At 44.6% G+C, this 15,583-nt stretch overlaps 1 protein-coding gene across 2 annotated transcripts; it reads left to right on the forward strand.

Annotated features, from left to right (window-relative positions):
* Nucleotides 1-758: 758 nt before the first annotated feature.
* Nucleotides 759-12,152, forward strand: LOC124150067 (vitrin-like). 2 transcript variants are annotated; one of them, XM_048402172.1, is made up of 5 exons: nucleotides 759-835; nucleotides 6,561-6,601; nucleotides 7,315-7,863; nucleotides 8,387-8,437; nucleotides 11,274-12,152. In XM_048402172.1, the coding sequence occupies exons 1-5, from the start codon at nucleotides 801-803 to the stop codon at nucleotides 11,519-11,521; spliced, it is 924 nt and encodes a 307-aa protein (XP_048258129.1). In that variant the 5' UTR covers nucleotides 759-800; the 3' UTR covers nucleotides 11,522-12,152. The 2 variants fall into 2 exon arrangements, with proteins under 2 accessions (XP_048258129.1, XP_046377926.2); XM_046521970.2 differs by having other exon boundaries at nucleotides 770-835; nucleotides 6,558-6,601.
* The last annotated feature ends 3,431 nt before the right edge of the window (nucleotides 12,153-15,583 follow it).

A 15,583-nucleotide genomic window follows, 5' to 3' on the forward strand; every position in this document is an offset into this window, starting at 1 on the left:
CCGTGACCTGTGATGGGACGTTCTCAGATCTTTGTTTAGCGGTGACGAGAGTGAGTGAGTGAGTATGGTTTTACGCCGCTTTAAGCAAAACTCCAGCAATCATGGCGGGGAACACCAGAAATGGGCTTCACACATTGTACTCATGTCAGGAATGGAACCCGGGTCTTCGGCGTGACGAGCAAACGCTTTAACCACTAGGCTAGACGACCGCCCCAGCGGTAGCGAGAACTAAGACCTGATTTTGATGACACCGGCTTCAAAGAGCAGAATAATGTTGATGTGATGTGTTGTGTGTATCGCAATACCAAAATATGGGACATGATCATCGAGAAAAGTAGTTTCAATTTTTTAAATTGAAAAGAATGGAGTTCGTTTGATTTTACGCCGCTTCTAGCAATATTCCAGCAATATCACGGCGGGGGACACCAGAAATGGGCTTCACATATTGTACCCATTTCGGGAATCGAACCCGGGTCTTCGGCGTGACGACGAAGGCTTGAACCACTTGGCTACCCGACCGCCCGAACTTAAAAGATGTCCATGCTTCGAGTCACTACTGACAAAACTTTTCAACCAATCTGGTTTCGTCACAAACTCTCGTTACTAGCTACAGCGAACTATCATTGGGCATGCACAAATATTGATTGTTGTACAAGCAGAATGTGACAGCCACGCGGGATTAATTGGTTGTGCAATCATCAATGCAGGGTTTATAAGTCCTGCCCCACCCGAGTCGCGCAGTACGACACTGACAATCAATCTGTGACTCTGAACAATACTTCCAATCCAACCCTGGCACTATGGTTCCTCTGCTGATAGCGTCCATTATATTGAGGTAAGATGTTTTGTTGTACTGAGACGTCATCGTACCCGACGACGGTACCCGTGAAGATCTTGGGTAGAATAGGTCTTCAGCAACCCATGCTTGCCGTAAAAGGCGACTATGTTTGTCGTAAGAGGCGACAAACGGGATTGGGTGGTCAGGCTGCTGACTTGGTTGATGCATGTCGTTGGTTGGTTGGTTTGTTGTTTAACGCCGCACTCAGCAATATTCCAGCTATACGACGGCGGTCTGTAAATAATCGAGTCTGGACCAGACAATCCAGTGATTAATATCATGAGCATCGATCCACACAATTGGGATCGATGACATGCATCAACCAAGTCAGCGAGCCTGACCACCCGATCCCGTTATTCGCCTTTTACAAGCATAGTCACCTTTTACGGCAAGCATGGGTTGCTGAAGACCTATTCTACCCCGGAGCATGTCATCGATCCCACTTGCCTGGATCGATGCTCATGATATTTATCACTGGATTGTCTGGTCCAGACTTGATAATTTACAGACCGACGTCATATAGCTGGAATATTGCTGAGTGCGGCGTTAAGTAAAAACAAACAAACAAACAACCAACCATCCAACCCGACGGTGTTGATCGTTGCGTCTTATGTGAGACACTGGATTGTTTGGTCCAGACTCGATTATTTACAGATCGCTGTCATATTGTTGGGATAGTACGGCGTTAAACAAACGCACAAACGAAAAATAGACCCGGTTAACATACCATGTTATAAGCAGCTATCGATGGTCTTTTCATAATAAGGCTTCGGGTAACATGTATACTCTCCCTAATAAGAAAGGCACTTATGATTTTGTTCATAAACATGCTGCATATTTCGCCTAAAATGTTTGAAGTTACTTATTTTACAAATGCTACTTCACAGTGTTATTATTTTGGGTAATTTATTGATATTGAAAACGGGATGTTTTATATGTATGCGGGAAATAAATGCTGTATGTAATTCGCACGGTTTTCGAGGAAATAGAAGATATGTATAAAAAAAGTAATATTTTTTTTTAGTAAACTGTCTACTGTTGCTTGAACTATTTGTTGTTTAACGCCGCACTCAGCAATATTCAAGCTGTATGACGGAGGTCTGTAAATAATCGAGTCTGGACCAGACAATCTAGTGATTGACATCACGAGAATCGATTTACGAAATTTGGATCGATAACATGCACCAACCAAGTCAGCTTGAACTGTGAGTAATTTTCGATATGCTACGACAAGACCCTTAAACTCCTATTAACGCCATCGGACATAACGATCTGGAGAGTTTCAGTCGTCAGCTGCCCGTCAGTGTAACGTCCACCACAGAGAGATATCGTCGTTATGGGTCCACATGGGATCGTCAAAGATCTGGCGGATCCAAGGATCCCAACTGCATTCCAGGAGACGTTCATCCGGGTCTTCGGACCGTCACAGCAACAGACACCGCCTCCAATGTGCCTGATCTGCATGAGGTTTGGACTAAGAGCCCGATAGTATTGTATTCTACGACGTCAGCACCGACGTTTACGTATTCGACGGTGTAGACATTCAGGCATAGAATCTGGGGCAATGACGTACAGTGTGGTTTAGTGATGAATCTCGATGAGAACTGCAACGTCGAAATCGGACGGGAAATCGGACGGGAAATGAACGTTTGGCTCAAAATTGTGTTGTGGAAGTGGATAGTGGCAGTGTCATGATGTGGGCAGTACTATCCTACAACCGTAGAACCAACCTGGTGCAAGTAAAAGGCAATTTGACACCATTACGTTACCGAGATGAAATTCTCCAACGTCGCCTGCCTTCCGTCATCGACCCTCAACGAGCGATATTCAACAGGACAACGCCCTACAACATGTTGCACGTGTCGCGATGAATTGCCCACAGAATCAGAATATTACTATGCTTCAATGACCATCAAAATCGCCCCGATTAAACCCAGTTGAACATCTATGTAATTTTTTTTCCCCTGTGAGTTTCTTATTTTTGGGTAGTATATATGACCGTGCGATGTGACAATATTGATTAAGGGTAAAAGATCTAACAGTCGCTGTCAGTATTTTGAATAATTATTATAATATACTAGCCACATAAAGAAACTGTGCACGGAGAAAATATAGATATAAGGGCACACCGTCCATTTTTGAAAGATAGGTTTGAACACAGCAATTGTTGGAGACATTCAAACGCTCATGCACGTGCCATGCGATTTGACGTCATTGATGGGGGCATATGGACGTGCAATGTGTTACTGCACGTGCATCCTGTGCAGCTGTACACAGCATGTGCAAAATTCGCTGTCACTTTGGAAAGCATGATCTGTGGTCATTCAAAAATTCAAAACTTCTCAGGCGCAGACACCAGCATATCACAAGCAAATCATGCCAAGATTGACAGCTGCACAGCGTCATGAAGCCATTGGAATGATCCGAGCGGGAATGAGGCAACAACAGGTGGCAACACATTTCCAATGCCATCGTAACACGATATCGGCATTGGTGAGGCGTTATCAGAACACAAATGACGTTGCCGACCACCCACGTTCAGGACGTCCCCGAGTAACGACGCCAAGACAGGACAGATGGATTCGAGTTACACATCACCGACACAGGTTCCAAACGGCAGTAACGACGTCCCAGACAATTCCTGGACTGCGCCGTATCCATCCCAACAGTGTCAGGAATCGTTTACGTCAGTACGGGATTCGACCACGACGCCCTGCCATACGTCCCATCCTGACACACCGTTATCGAGTCAACCGTCTAAGATGGTGTCGAAATCATGTTCGCCAACCTCGAATATGGTGGAGAAATGTTGTCTTTACAGATGAATCGAGGTTCAACATTTCCCACAGTGACGGGCGCCAACGTGTCTACCGGCGTTTGGGAGAACGTTATGCACGCAACTGTATTGTGGAGAGGAATCGTTTTGGAGGTGGCTCTGTGATGATTTGGGTAGGGATAACAGCACGGCACCGAACCCCTTTGGTGGTTGTTCAGGGCAATCTCACCGGTGTTGGCTACAGAGATCAGATTCTGAGGCCTGTGTTCATTCCTTTCCTGCAACGTCATGGCCCGGGAATGACATTTCAACAGGACAACGCTCGTCCTCACACGGCTAGGGTCGCAATGGATTTCCTTCACCATAACAATGTCATGTTACTGCCATGGCCTGCAATTTCTCCAGATCTCTCCCCAATAGAGCATGTGTGGGATGAAATGGAGCGCCGTCTGCGTCGTCTTCCACATCCTCCAGATAACGTCCGTGACTTGGCACAGGATTTGAGGAGGATATGGCAGGCCATTCCCCAGGCCTTCCATGCCCATTTGGTGGACTCCATGCGTCGCCGATGCACTGCTGTGATTCACGCACAGGGTTGTCATACCCGTTATTGACTTTGTGACTTTGTCGTTTGACCCCCTACTCCATTTTGATCTTCTGACGTCATCGTAACAGATGTTGTTCAGGTCCCGTTGACATTTTCTTATGGTCCGATCATTCAGCTGCTACAGCGTCTGCATCATTTTGTTCTTGCTGTGTTGTATTTCAATCCAGAATATATTTTCTCCGTGCACAGTTTCTTTATGTGGCTAGTATATATATATATATGGATTTAATAACCTTTTGAATTCCCCATAAGATTTGTTTGTTTCAGAACACATAACTGACATTGGTGTAAACGTCATAGGCTTTGTCTGTTTTCTTTGTATGCTGTTTAACGCCGCACTCAGCAATATCACAGCTATATGAAGGCAGTCTGTAAATAATCAAGTCAAACATTGACATTTTTAATTAAGCATTGATCTTCTCGATTGGGGTAACCAGGTCATTCGCGTCTTACAGTGAGTGAGTGATCGAGAATAGTTTTACGCCGCTTTAAGCAATGACTTCACTCGTTGTACCCATGTCGGGAATCGAACCTGGGTCTTCGAACGCTTGGCTACCCGACCGCCCATCGCTTCCTACAGTATGTAAATTTATTAGATATAAATATACTCTTAAAAAATGAAACGCAATACGGATACTTTTGGCCATAAAAAGCAAAATGTAGCGGTTTAATGTGTTATAGTGTCAGTGAAAAAAATCCCGGATCAAAATGATCACAACAAGGACATGAAAACCATTGGTCGGGAAACACGTATGATTCGGAAAAACGCACCCAGTGCATTAACAAAAGGGCCATAGAGCTTCACGTACTGCACGTGCAGCAGCACTATGAACGGTATTAAAGTGCAGGGTTTTTGATGGCCTGGCATCTGCGTCAATCGAACAGTGACAGTTCAACAACATGCCAAGATTAACAGAAGTGCAAAGAAACAACGTCATAGGCCGCTTGCAGGCAGGGGAATCCCGATCAGCTTTAGCTAGGGTTTTTCAATGTAGCACCCAGCACCATCAAAAGGTTTATGGGATTGGTTTCAACAGCATGGGTCAACACGTGATCGGCCAAGGTCGGGACGACCAAGACTAACCACCCCCGCCCATGATCGCTACCTCCGACTGCGCCACCTACTGTACGTGTAAGGACGACCAAAGCCACCTCAACCGCATCCCAAATATCCGAAAAGACAGTACGAAACCGTTTCAGAGCAGCAGGTCTACGAGCAAGACGTCCTGTTCGACGCGTCATATTGAGACGACAACATCGTCAACAACGACTGCATTTGTGTCGTCAACACAGGGTATTGTCTCAACTGCGATTGAGAGATGTCTGGTTCAGCGCCGAATCAAGATTTCTCCTCCGTCGAGGTGATGGAAGAGCACGGATCTAGAGGCGTCTGTGAGAACGTTACGCCGGAAACTGCATACAGGATGTGGACAGGTTTGGTTGGGATAGCGTTTTGATGTGGGCGGATATCTCTCATCATTACAGGACAGGTTTGGTCCATATCCAGGGCAATCTTAAGGCTCAACGATACATCAACGAAATTCTCCTAAATAAATATTTATATCAAAATTAATAAATTTATATACATTTTTTTATCAAAATAAATAAATTTAAACATTTTTTATATCAAAATAAATAAATTTATACATATTTTTATATCAAAATAAATCAATTCAAAACAAGGCAGATATTATTTAGATGGTATACATAGAAGCAAGGGGAAATATGAAAAAATAACACTTGTATAACAAGGGTTTTTATCATACAAATATTAAAGCGGTCCTCACAGTCTATCGTTTTAATATGCACGCCGATCGTGTGTTTCAAACCGACAAACCCGTGCTCGTAGTTTCACCAATGTATATACTGGACCGCCTCCGTGGTCTAGAGGTAGAGCGTCCGCCCGGAGAGCGAAAGGTCTGGGGTCTATCCCCGGTCGAGTCATACCAAAAGACGTTAAAAGATGGTACTTGTTTGTCGTTACCCTGTCCGGCCCTCGATATTAAGGGGCTAAAACAAGGACTGGTCGGTTTGGAGTCAGTATACTGTGTCCGAGTGGGGTATTCATGTTAAACTGCGGCCTGGTATCTCAGTGGGCTAGCACTATAAATCGGCATCAGTCCGGACCAGTACAAGCAGCCACACACACACACTTGCATGCACGTCGCTACGTAAGTGCAATCATCTTGGACGTGACGCTGAACCCCATTTCACCTCACCCGGTAACACGCCGTGATATAACAGTGAAATATTGTTCAAAGCGGCGTAAAACCAAAGTCAATGCCATCGATGCTTTATTGTTCATGATATTTAGACTCCTAACCTTTTCTACTTAGCAGCTCCATGCCCGGCAAAACGGTGATCACGAGGGCGGCCACAGGTAATGTTATTTTCAATGTAGACACCCCTGGGGACTCGGGCTTAAAATATTATTACTCGTCAGTTACCCAGTTAGAACTTGCTCAATAACGGTGTTAGAACCTACACCGAAACGTCGCTCCTAATTGAAATAAAGAAGTTGTTCATCAATAAATCATATCCTTGCTATGGTCTAGTAGTTCATAAAATACCTGATACGCGTGAAGATCCGGGTTAGAATAGGTCTTCAGCAACCCATGCTTGTCGTAAGAGGCGACTAACGGGATCGGGTGGTCAGGTTCGCTGACTTGGTTGATGCATGTCATCGTATCTCAATTTCGTGGATCGATGCTCGATTGCTCATGATATCAAACACTGGATTATCTGGTCCAGACTCGATTATTTTCAGACCGCCGTAATATAGCTGTAATATTGCTGAGTGCGGCGTAAAACAACAAACACTGTGTATAATCTCCTTTTACGGCAAGCATGGGTTGCTGAAGACCTATTCTAGTCAGGATCTTCACGGGTCAGAAACGTAGTGAATGCAAGCCGTTCGTGCACCGAAGATCGGTCGCGGTATTTTCACCTCTCACGCAGCCGCTCTGGCCTGTAAGAAATTTATAATTTTGGGGGGATGTAGAGCTATGTTGAATGAAGAACAACACCCTTTCCATATTCATAAAAAAATGTCTGGCCAAAACTGAGTCGTTTGTACGAAGTTTCCAATTGCAGATTGTGGGACTCAGAAGAAGGATGTTCTCTTCCTTGTCCACCGTTCTCAAAGCATGAACATATCTGAGTTTGCCTTCCTGAAACAGATGCTGGTTGATATTGTCGATACATTCACTATCAATTCGGATGATAACGTCGTGGTTAGCATTATCACATATGAAACTGTAATAATGTCTTTACCGAGTGACAAGTCAAAATTGAAGAATGCCATTTTGAATATGAAGCATGGATCGGAAAAACCACCGACGTCGGCATCAGCGGCAATTACAACGGCGAAATATACTATTTTTGGACATGGAGATCGTCCTGATGCGGCTAATGTTGTTCTACTTATCGCCGGTGATCGACTGAATGAAATTGAGGAATCTGTCTCGAACCGTGACGATATGGAAGTGGACAAGAAAGTAGAATGGTTTTGTCTTGGAGTGAAGAATGCGGATGTTCAACAGTTGAATCTTTTTGCAAGTAACTCGACACTGGACCACGTGTTCTACTCTGACAGTTACAACATCTTGTGGAAGCTGGTTCCGAGACTTGCACAGATCACATGTACGTCAAAACTTCATTTTTGTTAGCTGCTAAATCCTTGTAAAAAAATGTATGGCTCCGCTTTTACTATTCGTTATCCACTAATCGCTTTTCTACGGTGGCCCATACCCGCCACTGGTGAGATCATTTTTCACTGTATGCCTCTATATTTTATCTCACCAGTGGAAGAATAGTATAGTATAAAATATAGAGGCATACAGTGAAAAATGATCTCACCAGTGTAAGTAAATTTTTAGAAGGTGTGTAGCTTAGCTATATTTATGCGACCAGTGGAGTGAACGCAGAGTATATAGGTACATGTAGGTTTTAAACGCTTCACTGTTAACTGAACAAAGACCCGAAGCGTTGTAAGAGTGTTAACTTTTGGGTTGTTAAGGGTCACTAAGTTTCTAATAAATATTCTTAACGCCAAGTGTTCGTTGAGCTTCATTTTAATATCAATAAATACGTCTGCTGTTGAGGTTTGTTCCTGAACGAAACTTAAGGTCTAACTGAAATGTGTAACTGATTATTGTACTTGCAGGCGATCCCTCTGACCGATCTCCTAACACGGGTATCGATGGTACCTCGCAGGGTAAGAATGTGGACGTTACTATTGATGATGATGATGATGATTTCTAATTCCGATGATGATGATGATGATGATGATGATAATAATAATAATAATAATAATGATAATATCCAGGCCAACCAACCTGATCTTTTCTTTTTTTGTCCAGTGAAGTCATTTATTTTCTTGAATTTTCTGTCCCTTTTGACACCAATGTGATTGACAAGATTGAGGAAAAACATGGCAACTGTGCGGACCTCGCTTTCGAAATGTCACGCTTGCATCCCAAGTACCAAGTTGTCCGTCTCCCCATTGTTCTCTGTGACTTAGGTTTGGTACCTCCCAATCTGTTGACTGACATTGGGAGAGTAGCCGGGTTTGCTGCCAGAAATACAGCCCTTCTGACAATCTGAGTTAATGCAGAGGGCTGCAGTGTTGGGGAGTCTTCACATTCTCCGAAAGGTCTGGATGGTATTTACAAGGTAGAGCTTCCTGGGAGAAGTCCCATTCGATGATGAGCCTTACGTTAACCAGCCTGACTGTGCCAGGATCACCAAAACCCTCTTTGCTGCATTTTTTAGTTTCGCCTGTATAATAATAATGACAATAGCAAAGTATAATGTTAAGATGTATAAAGATGAGGCAGAAAAGAATATATCCTCCTTTTCATTTATTCTGGATTCTGTGTTACAATTTATCCTCAGCAATCTGTGCATGTCGTACGAGGCGACTAACTGTATCAGCTGATACTCAGCAATCTGTGCATGTCGTACGAGGCGACTAACTGTATCAGCTGATACTCAGCAATCTGTGCATGTCGTACAAGGCGACTAACTGTATCAGCTGATACTCAGCAATCTGTGCATGTCGTACGAGGCGACTAACTGTATCAGCTGATACTCAGCAATCTGTGCATGTCGTACAAGGCGACTAACTGTATCAGCTGATACTCAGCAATCTGTGCATGTCGTACGAGGCGACTAACTGTATCAGCTGATACTCAGCAATCTGTGCATGTCGTACGAGGCGACTAACTGTATCAGCTGATACTCAGCAATCTGTGCATGTCGTACAAGGCGACTAACTGTATCAGCTGATACTCAGCAATCTGTGCATGTCGTACGAGGCGACTAACTGTATCAGCTGATACTCAGCAATCTGTGCATGTCGTACGAGGCGACTAACTGTATCAGCTGGTCCAGCTCCCTGACGCTTCACTCATCGATATTCGATCTGGGGCGGTCGGGTAGCCAACTGGTTAAAGTGTTCGCTCGTCACGCCGAAGACCCGGGTTCGATTCCCGACATGAGTACAATGTGTGAAGCCCATTTCTGGTGTCCCCCGCCGTGATATTGCTGGAATATGTCTAAAAGCGGCGTAAAACCATACTCACTCACTCACTCGATCTACACCACACTCGTCTCAACCAGGCAAACTAGTGGTTGATATCATGAGCAACGATCTACGTCGTCTGGGTACGATTGCATGCAATCGACAAGGTCACCGTGCCATAGCAAAAGAAGCTTTCAGCGTAATGGACAAAGGGTACACACGTCTAAAATCGCTCTTAAAGTTCAATGATTAATACTGTGTATGACCACCCCTGCTTCAAGACGCGGAAACAATCTCCGGCGCACAGAAAAAGTCACTCGTCTGATGACGTCACGTAGGATACGTCACCATTCTGTCTGGAGGGCCTGGATCAGTTCTTGTCAGTTGGCTGGGTGATGTGGTCGCTGTCGAACACGACGATCCATGACATCCCTGGGGTGTTCTGTTGGGGGCATGTCTGTGGAGCGTGCCTTCTGTTAGATTCGGGCTGTACGGGGTCTGACGTTGTCATGGTGATAAAGGACGCCACATGGCAGCTGCCGTAGAAATTCCACGAAGAATGTCATCCGTGTAACGCCGAGCTGTCACATTTCCGTTAACGATGACCATTGGTGTTCTCTCCTGCCCGGGGGCACGGGTGGCCCAGTCGTCTAAGGCGCCGCGATTCGCTGTGCAGAGTTGCGTCCCTTGGACACGCCAGAAACCTATGATTGTGGGTTCGAATCCCGGTTCGCCCCGATTATGTTTCTAGGTTTGTCAGCACCATATCCGTGCTCGTGGGTTTCACCGAAGTGGTTAACGTCTGAGACCTGCATCACTTCGGGCTTTCCTCCCATATTAAGCTGACACGCCGCGATATAACTGGAATACTGTTAAAAGCAGCGTTAAACCCAACTCACTCACTCACTCACTCTCTCCTGCCCACACATGCTCTCCCACACCATAACATACGCAAACACCGGCCTTCATTGGTTCGTAGTTACCCTGCGTCTGCCTGTTCTTGGCCTGTCTGGTGTCTGCCCGGTCTGTCTGTAGCGTTGCATCAGGTCAGTTTCACCAACGCGGGAGCAGCCAAATGTTGAACGTTGGCCTGTGTGGCTCCCATCTGTATCATACCCAGGCCCCGTTCGCGTTGTTCGGGTGTGAGTCGTGGCATTTCTCTGGTTCTTTTTCTTTCATCAGTGTGAGTGTCTAACATGCCGTATCATTTATATACCTTTATTGCACGTGTAGTTTTCGGCTGCCCAAGCGGCACGTGTTTTTCACTTTTTCGCAGTTTCTCTAAAAAACAAAAACGTGCTGGGACGTGCATCACTTTCTGCACAGAGCATTTTTGTGTTTGGCCGATGTGTTTTGCACTGATTTAGTATAAACATGTGTTTTTCAAATTTTGCAATTTTAGTTTTTAAAGCGATAAAGTTTCTTTTGGCCGTCAGTTTTACTAAGTATGATCGTAAATGTGTAATCTTCCAAAATTCGCTTTCAGGTCTTAAATTCTAATATTGTTGACTTTTATATATCCTTGCAGATCCCAGGAATAGTACCACGAATCTTTACCACCGACAATCCCATCGGATCAGTGGGTGTCCCGTCGCCATGACAACCTATGCAGAGTCATCTATTGCTTGTGGCGTTCAGTGCAGTTCGAGTGAAAGCTGTATGGGTTTCAATATGGCGCTAAAGGCAGACATCTTGAATACATGTCAGTTGGTGACATGCGCAGTGACATACAATTTGACGGCATCTGGAGATCATGACTTCTATCAGCGAATGTAGAGTCGGAACTTCTGTTCCCTAAAGTCGCGACATTGTCGGCATTTGTTTTTTGCTTTTTTTTGTCTTGTGATGTTTGTGTTAGTGACAGTAAAAACGTAAAATGACGTCGCTCTACTCTAAATGTTATTTGTGGTGTGACACATTCATTGTTTTGTCTAATGATGCTTTCAAGAAAGCGAACGAGCAACAACTTGTGGCAAAGAACTAACAGGTTATGTCATTTTCAAACATTGTTCCCAGAAATTATAGAGGTGTTTAAGCATTCGAAACACACCAGTGAAATACGTCTTCGAGATTTATTATTATGTTTTTTCAATTCATATTGGAAAAGGTCTAGATCTACCGGTATTGCGAGATGATTGGTTGAACACGTGACTTAATTAGTACAGAACACACAGTTGTGTACGTTATTAATCTACCCACACGTTGATGTAAATGTTGATGGTTTCATGATGAGATTCATTGGAACTTGGTGAAGCATTGCTGATTAACCGCCGTCATATAGCTGGAATATCGCTGAGTGCGGCGTTAAACAACCAACAAAACAAACATTGCTGAATAACGTGAGATGTATTTTATGGGTTTTGTGATGCCTCAAGTAACTGCAGTTTAAGATGGTTGTTTATAAGTGAGTGAGTGAGGTTCGACGCCGCGTTGAACAGTGTTTCAGTTAGATCACGGCATGTCAGCTCGATGTGCGTGTGTGTGTCTGTGTATGTTTGTCTGTCTGTCGTGTGTCTGTATGTGTCGGTGTGTGTATGTGAGTGTGTCTGTCTGACCGTCTGTCTGTGTGTGTGTATGTGTATGTCTCTTTGTCTGTGGTTGTATTAGTGTGTTGAGTATATCTCCTTGTGTGTGTTTTTTCTGCCTGTGTGAGTCTGTGTGCGTGTGTGTCAGTGTGCGTGTCTCTGCATGTGTGTGTGTGTGCGCGCGCGCGTGTGTGTGTGGATGTCACTGCTCCAAGATATTGTCTACCAACAGTACAAGTCGGTATCTCAGTGTGCTATTAATCGGACGAGTACAAGCAGCCACACACACACACACACACACACACACACACACACACACACACACACACACACACACACACACACACACACACACACACACACACACACACACACCTCACCTCACCTCACCTCACGCCATTAACAAACTAACTTGAAACCAAAATGTACAACCTAGTCGGATATGCTTTGTATTACAATTGAAAAAAGGTTGTTCCAAGGCGTGTGTTCTGTCCTGAAATCTATAATGCGTGCTATTGGTATCAGCTAATCGATAGGTGATCATTCGTATGAATATAAACACAGAGCTCCCAACAAGCAAGTTCATACCCTCGCTCTTTGCTTTGGTGGAGTGGTGGGCATTTGACATCAACATGTTTCTACAACTTAACTTTGTTTGGCTGTGGTAAGTAGATATTTTGATAACTGTTTTGAACATATGCTTGGATCTTTGATGTGAAGGGTGATCTGCTATGTTTTGTGTTGTCAACTGGGTTGTTATTGAGACAAACAATATTTACTTGGTATTGATAGTTATGTGATTTTAACCTCGTGGGGAAGACCGGGTTTAAATTGGTCCCCATCAGGCGATGCGACTTAACAGATAGACCCCGTGAAGATCCGGGGTAGAATAGGTCTTCAGCAACTCTTGCTTGTCGTAAAGGGCGACTAACGGGATCGGGTGGTCAGGCTCGCTGACTTGATTGATGTATGTCATCGTATTATAATTGCGTAGGACCCGTGAAGATCCGGGGTAGAATAGGTTTTCAGCAACCCATGCTTGTCATAAGAGGCGACTAACGGGATCGGGTGGTCAGGCTCGCTGACTTGATTGATGTATGTCATCGTATCACAATTGCGTAGATCGATGCTCATGGCGTCACTCATTGGAATGTCTTAGCGAAACACGATTATTTAAAGACCGACGTCATATAGCTGGAATATTGCTGAGTGCGTCGTTAAACAACAAATAAGCAAACTTAATAAATTAGAAAAAGTGGTCAGAGTCGTTGATTGAGTTGATTGCATGTCGTTGTATCCCATTGCATCCCAATATCGTTTTTCGATCTGGAATCCCTAAGTTCACGTCTGATGAAAACCGTATTTGGAAGAAAGGGATTAATAGTGACAGATAGTAAACCTGGTGAACAAGGTCCGTGTGGTGGGATAGCTTTAGACGTATATGAGTTGAGGGGAGATCCAACTCAGGCATACATGAGGTGAGGGGAGATCCAACTCAGACATACATGAGGTGAGGGGAGATCCAACTCAGACATACATGAGGTGAGGGGAGATCCAACTCAGACATACATCAGGTGAGGGGAGATCCAACTCAGACATACATGAGGTGAAGGAAGATCCAACTCAGACATACATGAGGTGAGGGGAGATCCAACTCAGACATACATCAGGTGAGGGGAGATCCAACTCAGACATACATCAGGTGAGGGGAGATCCAACTCAGACATACATCAGGTGAGGGGAGATCCAACTCAGACATATTACCTGTAACGTCTGGACTGTGTCTTATCTGTAATTGTGAATGTGATGACATTGTTAAGCACCAATTGCTTTACTGTGATGGCCTAATGAAACAGAGAAATGTGCTTAGTGAGTCTCTATTTGACAATGTTAGCCTTGAAACATATCTCAGACTTGAGGACACGTCTAGTGATGCCGTCAAGATTCTGACATACCTCGGTGCTATTACAGATGTGGTCCAAGACATGACACTTGACAGCTGGGCAACATTCATGGGTATCGTGGCTAAACATGTCAGCTCATGGAACTTAACATCCATATTGTATTTGTGAAGCTATGTCACATATCATGTAAATATAGTTTCACGCATCACTTCATTACTGCTCACCCAGCCCAATCTGTTGTACTTACATGTATTTTGTCATTGCCGTTGTCAAATAATGTAATGTAATTGTATGTACTACTCTCCAAATCATTGGGGGAAATAAAGAGTATTCATTCATTCATTCATACATGAGGTGAGGGGAGATTCAACTCAGACATACATGTGGTGAGGGGAGATCCAACTCAGACATACATGAAGTGAAGGGAGATCCAACTCAGGGATACATGAGGTGAGGGGAGATCCAACTCAGACATACATGAGGTGAGGGGAGATCCAACTCAGACATACATGAGTTGAGGGGAGATCCAACTCAGACATACATGAGTTGAGGGGAGATCCAACTCAGACATACATCAGGTGAGGGGAGATCCAACTCAGACATACGTGAGGTGAGGGGAGATCCAACTCAGACATACATGAGGTGAGGGGAGATCCAACTCAGACATACATCAGGTGAGGGGAGATTCAACTCAGACATACATCAGGTGAGGGGAGATCCAACTCAGACATACATGAGTTGAGGGGAGATCCAACTCAGACATACATGAGGTGAGGGGAGATCCAACTCAGACATACATGAGGGGAGATTCAACTCAGACATACATCAGGTGAGGGGAGATCCAACTCAGACATACATGAGGGGAGATTCAACTCAGACATACATCAGGTGAGGGGAGATCCAACTCAGACATACGTGAGGTGAGGGGAGATCCAACTCAGACATACGTGAGGGGAGATTCAACTCAGGCATACATGAGGGGAGATTCAACTCAGACATACATCAGGTGAGGGGAGATCCAACTCAGACATACGTGAGGTGAGGGGAGATCCAACTCAGACATACGTGAGGGGAGATCCAACTCAGACATACATCAGGTGAGGGGAGATTCAACTCAGACATACATCAGGTGAGGGGAGATCCAACTCAGACATACATGAGTTGAGGGGAGATCCAACTCAGACATACATCAGGTGAGGGGAGATCCAACTCAGACATACATGAGATGAGGGGAGATTCAACTCAGACATACATGAGGGGAGATCCAACTCAGACATACATGAGGTGAGGGGAGATCCAACTCAGACATACATCAGGTGAGGGGAGATCCAACTCAGACATACATCAGGTGAGGGGAGATCCAACTCAGACATACATGAGGTGAGGGGAGATCCAACTCAGACATACAT

The sequence above is a fragment of the Haliotis rufescens genome, unplaced genomic scaffold (assembly GCF_023055435.1).
Source record: "Haliotis rufescens isolate VD_foot unplaced genomic scaffold, xgHalRufe1.0.p SCAF_25, whole genome shotgun sequence".
Classification (NCBI taxonomy): domain Eukaryota; kingdom Metazoa; phylum Mollusca; class Gastropoda; order Lepetellida; family Haliotidae; genus Haliotis; species Haliotis rufescens.